Source organism: Mesoplodon mirus (assembly GCF_964341445.2).
Source record: "Mesoplodon mirus genome assembly, chromosome: 13".
NCBI classification, from domain to species: Eukaryota; Metazoa; Chordata; class Mammalia; order Artiodactyla; family Ziphiidae; genus Mesoplodon; species Mesoplodon mirus.
In genome coordinates, this window is record NC_138989.1 from 25,447,223 (window position 1) to 25,465,175 (window position 17,953).

At 56.0% G+C, this 17,953-nt stretch overlaps 1 protein-coding gene across 2 annotated transcripts in view; it reads left to right on the forward strand.

Annotated features, from left to right (window-relative positions):
• The window catches only part of BCR (BCR activator of RhoGEF and GTPase), a 99,502-nt gene that overhangs the window by 50,187 nt on the left and 31,362 nt on the right, over nt 1-17,953 (forward strand). For both annotated transcript variants that reach the window (XM_082641672.1, XM_082641673.1), the window contains exons 3-7: nt 5,305-5,409; nt 5,748-5,933; nt 12,408-12,515; nt 15,370-15,430; nt 16,635-16,687. In XM_082641672.1, coding sequence (XP_082497798.1) covers nt 5,305-5,409; nt 5,748-5,933; nt 12,408-12,515; nt 15,370-15,430; nt 16,635-16,687 — 513 coding nt within the window. The remainder of the gene's footprint in view (nt 1-5,304; nt 5,410-5,747; nt 5,934-12,407; nt 12,516-15,369; nt 15,431-16,634; nt 16,688-17,953) is intronic.

Sequence of the window (17,953 nt, forward strand, 5' to 3'; positions counted from 1 at the left end):
GCCGAGCAGGGTGGTGTCTGCACCCAGAGCACTGGCCCCCTTTTGCCAGAGGAGATGCTGAGATGACTCATCCACTTTCCAGGGTCTTTCTCCTGAGGTCTCATTGTCATTAATGATCCCACCATCACCTCCACTCTACAGGTGGAGAACTGAGGCTCCGAGGTCCATGGCGAGTGCAAGCTGGCACATCCTGCAGGTGCCTCTCTCGTGGGCACACGGCTGGGGTGGTGGCGGAGCTGGTGTGCCAGCCCAGCCTGGCTCAGTGTCCTCACAGTCCCAGCGGGCCCACGGCTCAGGCGGGCACTGCTGAGGTGCATTAGGGCCCAGCCGGGCACCCCTTTGACCTGTCGGAGTCTTTCCTTTTGAACTGAGAGGGTGCTGTCCTTGGGGCACCTCTGTCTTTCTGGTCCCACTGTCCCTGAGGACAGACACCTTCCCCCTTCTGCTTAGCTTGTTTCTGGGTAATCTCCACTCTGAGTTTAAAACTGAGAGAGAGGGGGCTTCCCTGGTGGCGCAGTGGTTGAGAGTCCGCCTGCCGATGCAGGGGACATGGGTTCGTTCCCACATGCCGCGGAGTGGCTGAGCCCGTGAGCCATGGCCGCTGAGCCTGCGCTTCCGGAGCCTGTGCTCCGCAACGGGAGAGACCACAGCAGTGAGAGGCCTGCATACCGCAAAAAAAAAAACAAAAAGAAAACTGAGAGAGAGGGACTTCCCTGGTGGTCCAGTGGTTAAGACTCTGTGCTTCCACTGCAGGGGGCACAGGTTTGATCCCTGGTCGGGAAACTAAGATCCTGCATGCCGCATAGTGCAGCAAAAAAAAAAAAAGAGAAAGAGTGAGAGGACTCTGCTTTTCCCTGTGGCTGGAAGCATATCTTTTTACTGCAGTGGCCTCTCCGCTGGGCTGGTGCCTTAGCTGCAAAACTACTTCTTTCTTTTGCGTTTTTGATTTCTGAAGACCACCGTGCTGGGCAGTCTTCTCGTCCTGAAACGGGGGTGGGAGGGGAACCCATGTGTAATGCATACCTCCCTCATGGAGCTTCTTACCAAACAGCCAGTTTCACCATTTTACAGATGAGGAGACTGAGGTTCAGAGAGGCAAAGTGACTTGCTTGAGACCATACAGCTACCAGATCTGAAGCCTTCCCGACCCCTCAGCTGACAGTCTTTCCCTCAACTGCCTTGCCTTTTTTTGATGCATCCCCTTTCTTCCTGCATTGTGGGTGTCACTAGGTACAGACAAGCATCCTTACGGCTGAGCCCTGAACTTGGACCATCTTCCCTGTCCATCTATGGTCCCTGAGGGCTGTCTTCCCCCCGCACGACCTTGCTCTACTTCAGCCCCCTTAAGGAAGCTGCTCTGCCCTCCCTGTGCCCCAGGCCCTGTGCAGCTGGATGCCCACCTACCTCTCCCTGGGCTCCTGCCCTCAGACCCCTGCTACACTGACTTGGGGTTCTGCCCCCACCTTTTAGCCCCCAGTTGAGGGGCTTATCTGCTGTGGAGCCTGTCCAGGTCCAGGTACTTACCCCCTCCTGCCTCGTGGAGCCCACAGGCATTTCTCACGTTACACACAAGGCAAGAGGCTGCACCTGCTTGCCAGGCCTGGGGGCTCCAGTCCCCAGCAGGCCACCTGGCCCAGAGAGGTGTCAGGAAGCACCTGGGTGAGATGGGGACTTGAATAGAGGAGGGCTGCACTGTTTTGTTCCAGAAGCCCTGTGGTTAGGTGCTTGGAGCCCCAGGGTGGGCACCCTTCACTCCCCTGGAGACAGGCACAGCCCTGACTTTCTGGGTCCCCCGTCAGCTCTGCAGTGAGACTTCCTTCTTTCATCTTTGATTATGGGTTTGAAGGTGATGCAGCTGTCACTTTCTAGCACCCACAGAAAGCATGGTGGTCTTGAGGTCAAAGCTGCCTCATCCCCATCAGCCAGGGGAGGGGTCCCTGCTCATCCCTCTCCGTCCCTACCTTCCCAGGTGGGGCTCATCCCCGGCTGCCGAGCTTGGGCCCTTTGAGCAGTGAGCTGTCAGGAGGACCTTCCTGGGGACTCCATGGCAACTTGGGGGCTCGGTGGCCTCCTGGGGTGCAGGTCAGCTCCGTGCATACCCGTCCCCAGGGGTGGGTAAGGGGTCAGCAGAGGCCAGGCCCCCCCCTTGCCTGGGGCACTGTGGAAAGGATGCAGGTGGCCATGTAGGGTAGATCCTGGTGACTGAGGCTGTCCCAGAGCTGAGCGTCAGTGACATTCTCCATCCCTGGTCGTTCTCAGAGGTACCTGCCAGTCTTGTCAGTGTTTCCCCTGGACCCATGACTATGCAATGCCAGCCAGCGAGTGTCAGGATAAGGATGAGGGTCTGGGCATCACCCCCGGCTGCCATCCTGTGGGGAAGCGGTGTCCTTTGTTCTGCAGCTGTGCTGACCACCACATCCCAGCCAGGAGCAGCCCAGCCCTCACAGCCCAGGTTCTGCACCCCAATCACCCCAGACCCCAGGGTGGGGGTGGGCCTGGCAGCTGGCTGGCGGGTGGCAGTTCTGTTCCCCTGGGTCCCTCCCTCAGCTTCCCTACCTTGTTTTGCCACACCCAGTTCATTTTCTATTTTTTATTTGTTCTTTTAGCCTCAGGGTTGTGTTGCCTTGCCCTCTCCCCTCCCGGGCAGCAGTGAGAGGAGGCCTCCTTCCTTCCTTCTTCCACTCGCCCTTTTCCTCCAGCTTCCTCCCGCGGTCTCCCGTCTGGACTGGGTGCATTCACGCGCCCTTCACAGCACTGGCACGTGCCGAGGTGGGGTCATAAACATCGCTGGTCCCCGCCCTGGCCTTTGCTCTCTCTCTGCACTTCCCCTCCACCCTCCCTCCTCTGGGTGGGGTGGGCCAGTGTCCAAGCCAAACCAAGCCGTCCCTGTCTGCTGCCACTGGCCCGTTTGAGGCTCAGGAGAAGGTTGTAGTCTGAGGAGAGGTGCCCTCACCCCCACCCAGACGTTCCCTTGAGCTGGCTGCGCCCTCTGGAACGGAGAGCTGGGCGGGACGCTGTCCTGCCTATGTGCCTTTTCCGCCCGGCTCTCCAGGCTGCGGCGGTGGGAGCAGCCCCACTGGCCGTGCTCACAGTAGTGGGGTTGTTGCCGGGCGCACGAGCCTTCACTCTGGACCCGCTGGGAGGCACGTGCAGGGTCCGCGCAGGGTCCGCTGGGAGCTTGCTTCCCCGAGGCGCCTCCGCTCGCGACGTGGCCTCTGTGGTCTGAGGTGAGAGGAGATGATGGGATCCCTTCACCCTGCACATCTGTGCTGATAGTGGTGGCACTGGGGGCCCAGAGCAGGCTGCATGGATGGTCCTAGACCCCAGGACCCGCTTGTCGCACGGACAGGGGTTCCCTGGAGGGGCCCTTGGAGCTTCGTAAATATGCGGCCAAGCCAGGGCCCAGCCAGCGGTTCTGGATCCTGTCATTGGTTGGTTTATTCTGTGAGTCTTTGTGGAGCACCTGTGTGTTCCAGGCGCTGTGCCCCAGAGGCTCCCACCCTTGGAGCCGCTGCCCAGCGTGGTCTGGACGGGGGCTGTGGTGTGGGGCGTGGGTGTCCTTTCCCCGGAGTGGCTCTAAGCCAAAAATCTGATGGCTGTCCCCCATGTGTGTACACACAGCTGTCTCCCATTCACCCACAGCCTGGGAAACCAATGACGGAAAGTGCAGGGCTGTTACGTCCCCTTCTCTGGACACAGGGCCCCAGCCGTCTGGCACCTCCCTCAGACTACAGTGAGGCCGGTCAGCACAGGCCGGGCAGAGGGAGGGCAGCCTCAGCCTGGTGGAGCACAGGCCACGGGCATGGCCAACCTGACACCAGATTGCCTTGTTGGTGGTCCAGGAGCAAGTGAGGGGTGTGGCCAGGAAGTCGATGAAAACAGCAGTTTCATTGCCTTTGGAATCATCATCTGTATTAGTTTCCTGGGCACCTGTAATAAAGTACCACAGACCATGTGGCTTAAACAACAGAGGTTGATTTATCCCAGTTCTGGAGGCTGGAAGTCAGCAGGGTTGGTTTTTCCCGGGGCCTCTCTCCTTAGCTTAGAGATGCCCGTCTTCTCCCTGTGTCTTCCCGCTCTGTGTGTCTGTGTCCTAATCTCCTTCTCTTGTTCTTTTTTATATTGAGGCATTGACATATAGCATATTCGTTGTAGGTGTACAGCATAACGATTTGATATATGTATATATTGTAAAATGATCACTAACCATAAGTCAACATCCATCACCACACGATTACAAATTTTTGTTCTTGTGATGAGAACTCTTAAGATCTATTCTTTCAGCAACTTTCACGTGTACGATACAGTATCATTAACTATAGTCACCATGCTGTTCATTACATCCCCAGGGCTTATTTATTTTATAACTGGAAGTTTGTACCTTTTGATCACCTAGTCTCTTCTTAGAAGGATACCAGTCATTTTGGACTAGGGCCCACCCTAGTGACCTCATTTTAACTTGATTACTTCTCTAAAGACCCTTTCTCTGAACACAGTCACATTCTCGGGCACCAGGGACACATCGCCCCCATAACACCATCACAACTAGGGATGGAATGTGGTCTTCCAGCCATCTTGGACCCTACCCCCTGCATCTGCATCCAGGGGTGCGTCAGCTCTGTGCTTCTGAAGCAAAGGCAGCAGAGCATCACCCCACATATAGTAGGGGCGTTTAGTAGTAAGGAGAGGGGGACCTTGCCGTAGCCCACATGTATGCAGGTCCAGAGTCTGGAAAGCAGGCTCAGAAGATCAGGTTCAAGGGACAAAAGCCCTGAACCCAGGGGATGGGGTTTCCCTTGGGCAGGTGGCCACAGCCCCCCGCCCCACCACTGTGGCTGGGAAGGAGGTGGTACTGCCCGGGCCTGGTCGGTCCAAGGGTCAGGTGGCAGTGGCACAGAGGTCGGCGAGGCAGGTACCGGGAGAGGAGAGGGGAACTGCAGGAGGAGTCGGGATGGCCGTGTGGGGGGCCCGACGCCCCCTGGGCTCAGCCTCTTCCAGGACAGCCGCTCCTCAGTCACGGGTAGAAGGTGTGGAGAGAGGCCTTGCCCGCCCTGCTCAGCTCCAAACTGCCCGTTTCCTAGTGTCAAGACCAAGGGTGGCCTTTGGCTTAGCTGGATGACCATCCAGAATTTGCAGCGACCACAGTCGAGCTGACATGCCGGGACCCCCGTGCCTTCCTAATTTAATCCCACCTGGAACCTTCTCGGGAAGCTTGTCCTCAGGTTGACAAGCCGGCTTCCTCTCTGAGGGGGGCCGCCTCAAGCACCCTCCCCCGGGTCTGACTTTTGTCCATTTCTCCTGCAGAGTGAGCTGGACTTGGAAAAGGGCTCAGAGATGAGGAAATGGGTCCTGTCTGGAATCCTGGCTAGCGAGGAGACTTACCTGAGCCACCTGGAGGCGCTGCTGCTGGTGAGGAGGGTGCAGGGGCTGAGCGGGCAGGGTGGGCCCTGGCGAGCTCTGCTCACGCGTCCCAGGTCCCAGGTCAGCCTGGGAGCAGCCCACCCTCCCAGGATCCTCGACAGACCTGTGGGCAGGCAGGACATGCCACCTCTGTGGAGGTTGAGCCTCCCCAAGGGGCAGTGGATGCCAGTGAAAGACTCGGGTACCAAACCAAGCTGGCTTTCAATTTTTATCGTGAATGGAATTTAAAACATACAAGCATGTATGTCACGTGACCACAATGTACTTGACAAGTGGCGAGCCCTGACACCTGTGCTGCCCCACCAATCACCTGTGCCCTCTTCCAGCCCATGAAACCTTTGAAGGCTGCTGCCACCACCTCTCAGCCGGTGCTGACGAGCCAGCAGATCGAGACCATCTTCTTTAAAGTGCCTGAGCTCTATGAGATCCACAGGGAGTTCTACGACGGGCTCCTCCCCCGCCTGCAGCAGTGGAGCCACGAGCAGCGTGTGGGCGACCTCTTCCAGAAGCTGGTGAGTGACCCGGAGCAGGGACCCGGCAGCCTCCTGAGGGTGGCGGGTTGACGGGCGGGGGCTGGGCCTCTCCCTGAGCCTGGCGCCACCTGCGGGCAAGGCTGCTGAGGGCACGATGGGGAGAGAGAGTCCGGGACACCTCTTACTGCCTGGGATGCCAAAGGGGGGCTGTGGGGAGGGGGCACCGCCACAGCACCGCTGCTGGACCCCATGTGAAAGCGAGGCTTCCCTCCCTCTGCTGGCCCCAATGATATCTCTGGTCCTTTCCGGGTCCGCTCAGTTTTACTCAAGGTTCCCAGTCTCCAGACTGGTCCCCTCTGGACCACAAAGAAGCCGCTGCCCTGGGAACAGGACTCAGACTCTGGGCAGGGGTACTGGGGCAGGCAGAGCCTGGAGGGGCAAGCACAGGTGGGGACAGCGGGGGTTTGTACTTTATTTCATTGTTGCGGTTCTATGAATTAAAGGCTCTTGAATTAATCAAGAATTTAAGCTATTTGTAATGAGGTGGATGGACTTGGAGTCTGTCATACAGAGTGAAGTAAGTCAGAAAGAGAATGAAACAAATACCTTATGCTAACACATATATATGGAATCTAAGGGGAAAAAAAAGGGTCATGAAGTACCTAGGGGTAAGATGGGAATAAAGACACAGACCTACTAGAGAATGGACTTGAGGATATGGGGAGGGGGAAGGATAAGCTGTGACAAAGTGAGAGAGTGGCATGGACATATATACACTACCAAATGTAAAATAGATGGCTAGTGGGAAGCAGCCGCATAGCACAGGGAGGTCAGCTCGGTGCTTTGTGACCACCTAGAGGGGTGGGATAGGGAGGGTGGGAGGGAGGGAGACGCAAGAGGGAAGAGATATGGGAACATATGTATACGTACAACTGATTCACTTCGTTATAAAGCAGAAACTAACACACCATTGTAAAGCAATTATATTCCAATAAAGATGTAAAAAAAAAGAATTAAAAAGAAAAGTAGTTTGGGGAGGGAAGGCTGTTCAATAAAAGTCAGGGTCATACGAGAGGAGCCCTTGGGTCCCCAGGGGGTCCCTAGCTGAGGAAGTGGTGAGAACAGGCCTTCCGTGTGGCCCCAGCTCCCGCCGCAGCCATTTTGGGGACCTGGAGGCACGTTTAATGCTAGCGACGGTGACAGCAGCTTCCTGGATCCTTGCAGGAATCAGGACGTGTCCTGTGGACAGGTTGGAGGAAGGCAGGAGGGCTGGTTTGTACCTGGGGACGGCCATGCCGGGCTGTGAACCGAGGGACCGTGAGGCCGTCTGGTCCCCGGGTAGTGGGTTCAGCTCTGATCAGGGGGCTCAAGGGGGCCTGCGGGTGCCCTGTCTCAGCTGGGCTGAGGCAGCCCCACCAGGCAGGTCCCGTCTCCACCCCGTGCAAGTGAGGAGGCCGAGGGGCAGGAGGTCACCTGCCCAGACGGTACCCCTGGTCTGTCTGCCTCCAGGAAGAGTGCTTTGCCCCTGCCTTCAGGGGCATAATACTGGAGGGCGGGTGGTGCTGGATGACAGAACAGGGTTTCTGCAAGGGCTCAGTGGGCCCAAACTGGCTGGGAGTCCATTCGGCAGACGTAGCTCTGGGTCCCTGGTTACAGGGAGGGAGAGGCGGCCGTCGGGGCAGGTCAGGGACCTTCTCTGGCCATTTGCTGACCTCGGGGCCCACGAGGAGCCAAGGAGTCGGCTTTTAAAAAGTCAACGGGATTGGGAAAATCTAGTAATCAGATGAAGCGGGTTGGTGGACCCCTTGGCACTGGCCAGGCCACCCCCGGAAGGGACCAGGCTCGGCTGAACACTGAACTGAGACGTGGGTAACGTAGAACTTGTCCCAACAGAAGGGGTGGTTGAGGGACCTGAGGATGATGGAGAAAACTCTCAGATGGAGCTGCCGGATCGATGTTTGTCTTCCAAGGTGTGAGGTTCATGTGTGAGGAGGCCCCCACCTCTGTGGGTCTAAAGGGGGAGCCAGTCTCTTTAGGTGGAGGCTGGTGGGGTATGTCTCTATATAAGGGGCAGCAAAGACGCCACCTCCCTGCACCGTGAGCCCCCATCCTGGGATGCCCTCGAAGGTGGGTGCTGGGTAGGCCTGGGTGACTGGGATTCCACCTCTGAGGACCGCTAATCCTGATTAAAGGGTTGCCTGGGCCTCCTGTGCTCTTTCCCTGGAGTGTACTCCCTCCCGAGGGAAGCCGGTCCTCTGGGGGTGGGGTGGCCAAGGTCACCGGGCCCTCTCTAAGTGCCCAGAGCACGCGGTAAAAGAACGCCAGCCCCCAGCCCTCCTGGGCCGCCCAGACGCCCAGCTGGCCCACCGCCGGCCTGTCTTGGCTCATGCTGGGCTCCGGCGTTCCGCCCGGGTGTGGCTTTCCTGTTGGCCACCGCCCCGGGCTGCAGACTCTCCCGCCCGGGACCGCTTTCCCGTGGCCAGAGAGCGGAAGGCTGTGTTTTGACGCAGGTGCTCCCCATCGTTGAAGCCCACATCTTTGAAGAATTGTGTTGTGGGCAGAAACTGCAACCACGCTCTTCCCCAAATAACACTCTGAAGTCACTCGGAAACTGAAAAAAAAAAATTTAATAGTCTGATGAACACCAGAATTTGGAAAGTTTCCTCTGGTTTCCCTGGTGTCCTTGAACTACCTTCACGTATCAGATGTTGCAGCGCAAAGACATGGGGAGAGAGGTGGGGCCGACGTGGGAAGTGGAGCCCTAGGAACCACGTGCTGCACGTTCACGTGTGTGCCGCCAGGGCCGGGCGCTGAGTCTCCCCAAGAACAGACAGACACCGTCCCCGTCCCTTTCAGATCAGCACCACAGGGTTAGGCTCCCCAGCTAGGAGAGTCTTAGGACCCGAGAGGAGCCTGTGATGCCCCAGCCCTGGTACCTCTGCCACCTGGGAACTCATGAGCCACACCTGGTAGCTAGGAAGCCCTGTCCTGACAGCGCCTTGACTCCCCTTCCTGTGGGGCTGTGGGTTATTGCTACCCATCTGGGGGCTTTGTTTCTGGCTGAATTTTTATCAGCTCAGTTTTTTTGTTTCTAATCATTTCAAACTTCCTGAATTGTTGCAAGAATAGCACAAAGAACTGGGTGTGCGCCGGATATACCAATTGTAACATTTTGCACTGATTGTAACACGTTGGCACATTTGCTTAATCTTTAATCTTTATCTCTTTCTCTCTCCTTTGTATACACCCCCCCACACACACGCACACATGCTGAATAGTTTGAGAATAAAATGCAGATCCCTCTGCCCTTTTACCCCTAAATACTTCATCGTGTATTTGCTAAGGACATGCTCTTCTGCAACCCACAGGACGGTCCTCCATCGGAGGATGGTTCACAGTTGAGTGATACTATTATTTAACATGCGATGCTTCTACAGATCTCTCCCAAGTTAGCCATCATGTTCTTTGTAGCCATTTTCCTTCTGAGTCCGGATGCAGTCCAGGTCACAAGATGTACGTGGTTGTCAGGTCTCCTTGGTTTCTTTCCATCTGTACCAGTTTCTCAACCTCTGCTGGTCTTCCACAACCTTGACATTTTTCTAAAGGGTGCATTCTAGTTTGGGTCTGATGTTTCTTCAGGAATAGATTCAGGTTCTGCGCTTCTGGCAGGAAAAAAAAAAAAAAAACCACTGCAGTGACGCTGTGTCCTGTCGGTGCCTCACATCGGGGGGCACGTGATCTCCATTGGTTTATCGGTGCAGCTCGGGTTCTGATTAGTGCATGAATTGCTTGGAACTTCTCAAAAACCACGTGGAAGATGTGAGCTCCTGGAAGAGGGGGCAGGAGAGGTAATGAAAGGGGTTCTCCTCCCAAAGACCCTGTGTTAGTTTACTAAGGCTGCTACAGTCCGGGTGACTCAAACAACAGAGATCTATCTCCTCCCATTTCTGGAGGCTGGAAGTCTGAGATCCAGGTGTGAGCAGGGCTGGTTTCTCCCGAGACCTCTCTCCTCGGCGTGTAGAGGCCGTCATCTCTGTGTCCTCACGTGGTCGTCCCTCTGTGTCTGTGTCGTAATCTTTTCTTCTCATAAAGCCCCTAGTCAGATTGGATCAGGGCCCATTTGAATGGCTTCAGTTTTGCCCAATCACCTCTTTAGGTCCATCTCCAAATACAGTCACATTCTGAGGTGCTCAGGGTTAGGGCTTCAACATATGCATTTTGTGGGGACACAGTTCAACAGTGATATCCCCTCAGGACTCGGCTAAGACGTTGCCTCTTTATTTTTTTTTTAATTTTATTTTTTTTATTAGTTTCTGCTTTATAACAAAGTGAATCAGTCATATATATACATCTGTTCCCACATCCCTTCCCTCATGCATCTCCCTCCCTCCCACCCTCCCCATCCCACCCCTCCAGGCGGTCACAAAGCACCGAGCTGATCTCCCTGTGCTCTGCGGCTGCTTCCCACTATCTATCTACCTTACGTTTGGTAGTGTATATATGTCCATGCCTCACTTTCGCTTTGTCACAGCTTACCCTTCCCCCTCCCCATATCCTCAAGTCCATTCACAAGTAGGTCTGTGTCTTTATTCCCGTTTTACCCCTAGGTTCTTCATGACATTTTTTTTAAAATTCCATATATATGTGTTAGCATACGGTATTTGTCTTTCTCTTTCTGACTTACTTCACTCTGTATGACAGACTCTAGGTCTATCCACCTCATTACAAATAGCTCAGTTTCGTTTCTTTTTATGGCTGAGTAATATTCCATTGTATATATGTGCCACATCTTCTTTATCCATTCATCCGATGATGGACATTAATCATTAGAGAAATGCAAATCAAAACTACAATGAGATATCATCTCACACCAGTCAGAATGGCCATCATCAAGAAATCTAGAAACAATAAATGCTGGAGAGGGTGTGGAGAAAAGGGAACACTTTTGCACTGCTGGTGGGAATGTGAATTGGTACAGCCACTATGGAGAACAGTATGGAGGTTCCTTAAAAAACTAAAAATAGAACTACCATATGATCCAGCAATCCCACTACTGGGCATATACCCTGAGAAAACCATAATTCAAAAAGAGACATGTACCAAAATGTTCATTGCAGCTCTATTCACGTTGCCTCTTTAGAGAGACCACCCTGACCACAGTATCTAAAGCAGCCCCGCTGTTCTCACCTGCTCTGCCTTCAGCCATCTGCCATATTACTTGTTGCTTTACTTATTCATCGTGTGTCTCCTGCTAGCCGGCTGCGCTGTGTCTGAATGATTCGAGGTGACAGTGCCTCAAGCAGGGCCTTTGTTTTTGTGAGAGACGCTCAGTGAGTGGGGGTGAGGGGGAGAAGGCAGGGCTCTGGGTCCGACCAGATGGCAGGGAACCTGGCGTCTGGAATGCAGCAACTCGTCCAGGTAATCAGCGGGGCCGGGAAGGGCCTCCTCCAGCTGCTGCTTTTTCTCTCGCGCCCCCAGGCCCACAGGCAGCCCCCTCAAGGAGCGAGTCCAGAAGACCAGACAGTGCCAAGGGCATCTGGGATTGCCATCTGAAGAAACACAAAATTCAATATAAATGCAAATGCGTGTAGAAATAAAATTTAGGTTCGATGCAGACCAAACACCAGGATCATCAAAAGCCTCAGGCCTCCCGCTCCTGGTCGGCTGCAGTGGGAGGCCCGGCCAGCAGGTTACGGCATCTGCCCTTACACCCCAGGCCGGGGTTTCCCTGCTGCCTCTGGAGGTGACCTGGGGCCCAGTGATGGTGGTGGCTGCACACAGGACACCTCCCCCCAACCATGGAAGTCTTTACTCAACTGAGTGTTGGAGCAGGAGGCCGAGTGAGGAGACACTCTATTAATGCCTTTGGTTGAGAACAGGACAAACAAAACACCTCTCGCCTTGCACCCGGCAGCAGAGGTCTCCCACCTGCCAGGTGTGTAGCGTGACACCTGGGCACTGTCACCAGGTCTGGGCTGGGCTCATGTCTGGGCAGCGCGAGCCCCTATTCTCCAGGGGCAGCTCAACTGAGTGTTTCCTGCGTGTCTGAAGAGATCGGATAGGAGCAGAGCAGTGGCCCCTCAGGCCAGGGCTGGGTCCACTGAGGTCTCCCGCTGCCAGGCTGAGAAGGGGCCGCTCCATCCCACCTGCTGGAGACGCTCATCCACGTTCACTGATAACCTGGAACTTCAGCTGCTGCTGGTGGCCCCATTTAAATGAGTGGGGTAGGAGGATGAAGAGAACTGCTCCCCGCCCAGGGCTGTGAGTCACTTCTCAACGTGTCGCTTTGGAAGAAGGAAGCGTGCTTAGCGCGTGGAGAGGGGAAGCAGGTGGGAGGCAGTGACAGCGTGGAGGAGCTGAGTTTCCTGCAGCCCTGCACTGTCTGCTGCACCTGGGCTTCCTCCAGAGCTGTGCACAGAAGCCCGTTACCCAGAGGGATGGAGACCGCCTGTCCCGCACCTGTCCCACACCTGCCCTACACCTGTCCCACACTCTCTTCCTTCCTCCCTGCAGGCCAGCCAGCTGGGTGTGTACCGGGCCTTTGTGGACAACTACGGAGTTGCCATGGAAACGGCTGAGAAGTGCTGTCAGGCCAACGCTCAGTTTGCAGAAATCTCTGAGGTAGGTGTGACGCTGTTCAGACAAGTGCGCCCCTCCATCTCCTGAGGGTGGGCTGTGGGCTGGTCGTTGGCACACCGTGACCCGGGAGAACAAGGCACAGCAAACTAAGGTCTGGTTGTGAACCTCAGCTCTGTTTCCAGATGCCTGTGGGTTGTCATGAGCAGACAGACGGAGCAGCCCGAGGAGCACCCTGCCTCCCCAGCAGCCAGGGCCCAGCTCTGGGGTACCCCGGACAGACTTGCACTGTCTGTGTGCAGTTCGGGGTGTCCGTAGTTCTGCCCCATTAACAGAGGTCTCGACACTTGAGTCCTGAGGCCGACTTTGCACCTTGCGGATGGAGAGCAGGTGGGGAGGTGTCATGCTCTGCCTCTCTGGGGTCTGCAGCCGGCCCGGGGGATGGGGCTGGTGTGCGTTCTGTCGACCCACGTGGGAGGAAGCTGCAGGCTGGGCACCGCACCGGCCCGGGGGCTCTGAAACCTCAAGCCCTGGAGTGTTAGCACGAGGGGCCTCGGAAGAGCCCCCCGGATGCAGAAGACGGGCAGCCATCGGGGGCTGGTGGCCATGCCAGGTCCTCCCTGCCCTGCTCCATCCTGCTTCTGCCCGTGGCAGTTGGGTGATACTTTCTTCTTCCCAGGCCTGTAGTCCTCAGAGCCCTGACCTGCCTTCCCCGCCAAACAAGGATTCTGGGTGGGAAGACCTCCAAGTGAAACCCCAGCTTTAGGAAGAGAAATGGAAACTAGAAATCGGCAGGGGAGGGTCTCTTGCTGGGATACGATCGTACCCCGACTGTCACACCTGGCCTTTGTTCCAGGGGATTTGTGCTGTTTTATAATTTATCACGGGGGCTGGGCCGTGTGGGTCCCAGCACCAGCGTCTCCCATGGTGATAACGTGCCACACCGTTCCCCAGAGCCTGTGGGTGCCCTGCTCCCCACCTGGTGCGGCTGGTAACAGGCTACATGCACCCAGGGCTGCAGGCTGGCTCCACACTTCCCTCTGAAGCTGCCCTGGTTTGCCTGCAGCATTGGGTCTGTTCCTCTCTTTAGCTCATTAAACTAGCAGCCCGCATACACCTAACAGCTGGAATGCTGGCGCCAAGTCCCAGGTGACTTTGACAAATTAGAGTCATAATCTTTTAAGAGCAGGCTATGGTTAAATGGAGCCAAGTTCACGTCCACCAGGACAGATGTCTACAGAGGAGGGAGGAAGCGATGGTGGGTCACCACCTGGGAGTCACGTGGTCCCACCAACCAGGCACAGGTGGGAATCTGAGCCGAGGCCCAGGCACAGGCAGCAGGACCGGGTTCGGGGCGGCCAAATGCCGGTTCTGTGAAACTTTTACCATCAGGTGGTATCCACTTTGGTTTTCCATCCATGTTTCAAAAAAGACCCAGAGAAATTAGAGCCACACAGACAGTGAAATGAACCAAAAGGACACAGAAGAAGCAGGGCATTTAGAGGTGTGAGGAGTTGCATTCTGGGGGGGTCAGAGCTCAGCCATGGGGACTGGATGTCCATCTCCAAGGACAGACAGGGTGGAGCAGTGGTCCTTCATGTCTCGCAGGACTGGCCTGAGAAATGGGTGTGCTGCAGTGTCCAGTCAGACTGGAGTTGCCTGAGATGGGTTCTGTGAGCTCGAGCTCCCCAGATAATAAGCAGGTAACAGGAATCATGTGAAAAGGGCTTCCGGAGTCTAGTCAGTTTGGGAAATGTGGGGTTAAACCAAACTTGTAAGTTTTCTCAAGGCAGAGAGCCCCGAGATGCTCAAGGTGCCCACGTTCATCGCACCTTCCAGGGGCCCTTGGCACGTGGGCTGCTGCCCTGGCTCATGTGAGCGGCACCTAATTTTTGCAGATTTGAGCTCTCACGCCCCCTCACACACACACCCCCACCGTCTGGGAGCGGCTGAGGCAGACGGATGGTGGAGTCATTGAGGGGAGCTAAATTCTCAGGAGAGGCACCAAGGTGCATTGTGAGTTTGGCCCCCGTGAGCTTAAAATACACTATGTTTTCTAGTCCCAAGAGGTTTCCCACAGCCTGAGAGGTTGGGAAGGTCATCTCCAGGCCCCTTCCCATTCCTGTGCTGTGTTTTCTGTTCGCTCAGAAGTCTCGTACTGGGATTAACCACAGCTTCTTTCCAGAGACTATATCAGGCACACAGGGACCTTTTATCCACATTTCTCTTGGTACCTTGGACCAAATCAGCGGTGCCTTTGACACAGTTGTGTTGAAAAATGACCCACCCACTAAAAAGCTCTGCTTACTTCCTGGGCAAGGACGTTTGCAGAGTCAGGGGAGGGGAGGCTGGGGTGGAGGCAGAGTGCCTGCCAGCGGCCCGCCCTGGCCTCCCCGAAGCCGAGTGCTCTTCTTTCTGACCCACCAGCCCCTGCACGTTGTTTAACTGCTCCAAGAAAGCTGATCCGTGCACCCAGGAAGGGCGTTGCCAGTTGCCTTGGTTTGCAGGATCCTCTGTGTCAGAGGTTCTCAACCAGCGCTGATTTTGTCCCCTGGAGACACTTAGCAATGCCGGGGGATGTTTTAGATTGTCACAGCAGGAGGAGAGGGTGCTGCTGCACCCATAGGATGCTATTCAACATCCCAGGGTGCATAGGACAGCCCCTTAGAATAGAGAATTTCTGATCCTAACGTCAGCAGCGTCATCCAGGGCGAGCGTGTGCTCAGTTGGCCCCGTTCTGCAGGCTGTGGCCCAGACACAGCCCTGAGGTTTGCCACATCTGGGCTTCTCAGCGGTGAGAGGAGGGTGAGAGTTCTGCTGAAGGTTCCTGACGGTGAACTCGCTGACACGTCAGAGCTGCTTAATCTGCCCTGTGGAAAACGTGCTTTTCTCTTTGCAGAACCTGAGAGCCAGAAGCAACAAGGATGCCAAGGACCAAACGACCAAGAACTCTCTGGAAAGTGAGTTCTCCGTGCCGAGGCCCCTACATGCCCCTGTGGTGGCGGCCGCTGCCAGCAGACAGGAGCAGCCAGAACGCCCAGCTGGGTCACACTCTGGCCCCTCTGCTGCTCCAGATTTCCAGTAGTGGGGGGTGGGGGGATGGGGAGGGAGCAGCGCTGGCCGTGGTGGGTGCGGAGGGACTGGTCAGGTCCTGTTGCCACCAATGGGGGTTGGGGGGTGGCGCAGGGATCCAGGAAGAGGTGGGAGTTATCAGAAGCCCACAAAGCAGGCACTGCTGGGCATTTACAATGTCATCTTGTTGTCCCAACGGCCCTGCAGGAGGCTCTTGTCTTCCCTTGTTTCAGATGATAAAACAGGTTTAGAGCGGAAAGGACCATGTAGAACGCAGATTCAGAGTGGCTGGGCAGGGGTCAGGGCCAAGTAGTCGGGCTCCCGGGCCTGTGTTTGCCCTCATCCCTCTGGGCAGAGTGAGCTCTGGAACAACAAGGTACTTCTCGTTTCTGGCTGTTAGGGTCTTGGGAGGAGTTACGCTCACAGAGAATAGCAGACGTGGGCCGGGGCCACAGCTACACCACCCTCTGAGCCGGTATCCCCCATTTCTATAAAATGGGGATAACAGTGTGTGCCCTGCACTAGTCGTGGGCGTTACGGGCGGAGCTGCACCCTACATGTGAGAATACATGAAGCGCCTGTGCCCGTGATGGGCTGTGCCCACCATGGAGAAGCGGGGATGGCCCTGGCCGGTTAGGGCTCCATGCTGCTGGCGTCCAGGGGTCCAAAAACGCTTATAAAACCAAGAGCCGCATCTCAGCATCAGGCTTGGATACACATGGAGCCTAACGTGCTGGTCCGCACCTCCCGGCCTGGGATCTGCGCTGGCGCTTCCTCCCCAGAGTGCTGGCCAGCTCCCTGACCCCACGCCGGAGGGCCGTCGACACGGAGGCCTTTGAATGCTTGCTGCTGAGTCAGCCACACAGGCTCGGGTTCTGATCAGCCCTGGACCTGGCACTGATGTCACAGACTGAAGGCTCACAGCCATGTTCCCGACCTTCCAATGCATCGGGTTCAACCTTGTCACTGAGCGGAGGGGAGGTGGGGTTCCCAGGGAATGTGGAGACTGGGGCTGCCCCACCTCCACCCTTGCAGTGAGGGTGGGTGGGCAGGCGGGCGGTCCGCCTTCTCTCACCCTTCGTCTCTCTGCAGCCCTGCTCTACAAGCCTGTGGACCGGGTCACGAGGAGCACACTGGTCCTGCATGTGAGTCCCTCGGGCCTGGGGCCTCCTCGCCCTGGGGTTCTTGGCTTCTGTCCTGGGGCTGACGCTGATGTCTGTCAATTTTGCCCGCCTGCCCCCTTTTCTGCCACACACCTGTACTGAGGATGCAGAAGTGAGGCACCTCTGCCATCCCTGGGCTCCTGGGGGTGGGAGGGGGAAACGCAGCAGGCTCTCCAGATGTTCCAGATGCCTCATCAGAACGGGTACAGGTAGGGAGCATCCCGTCCCACATGGACAGAGGCTTGCGGCTGGAGAAGCTTCCCGGGGGAGGCGGCGGGGACACATAGCACAGGTTGGGGCACCAATGGCAGGTGCATCCTGGGGCTGTGGTCAGACCACATTCTCCAGCCGGGAGAACGTGTGCGGAGAGGGTGTGCAGGGAGTCCCACCTGGCGGGGCCGCTCCTAAAGGCAGTGGGGAGTCACTTGCACGTTATTAAGTGGTCGTCTTAATACTGAGAAACAAAAGCAGGGAAAAAAGGCCCCAGTCCTACTTCCAGGTGACTCTATTCACCTGTATTTAGAGCAAGTCTTATATGCGCATTTTTTTAAAATAAATTTATTTATTTTGGCTATGTTGGGACTTCGTTGTTGCGCGGGCTTTCTCTAGTTGCGGCGAGCGGGGGCTACTCTTTGTTGGGGTGCACGGGCTTCTCACTGCGGTGGCTTCTCTTTTTGCGGAGCATGGGCTCTAGGCGCGTGGGCTTCAGTAGTTGGGTTCAGTAGTTGTGGCTTGCGGACTCTAGAGCGCAGGCTCAGTAGTTGTGGCTTGCGGGCTCTAGAGTGCAGGCTCAGTAGTTGTGGCACACGGGCTTAGTTGCTCCGCGACATGTGGGATCTTCCCAGACTATAGCTCGAAGCTGGGTCCCCTGCATTGGCAGGTGGATTCTTAACCACTGTGCCACCAGGGAAGCCCGACACGCGCATTTTTTAAAAAATGTACAACCAAGTCACAGAAGTGTTTGAAGTGTCCGTTTCCTGTCTTGCTTCCTCCCCACAAAGGAGCCACCACCACAAGGATCTTTATTTTGACGCACGTGGCATCTTTCTAAATCACTCAAACGGTGTTGTGCTGTGCATACCATTCCGCATGTGGCTTTTGACCCCTTCATGTCATATTGTGGCAGTTGTCCCACTTCGGCCCAAACAGCTCTGCCTCGTTCATTTTTAAGCTGCGGGGTTTTCCATCCAGTGCACGTTTCATAACTTCTTACCATCCTCCGACTAAGAGTTCCTGGATGGAGGGAGA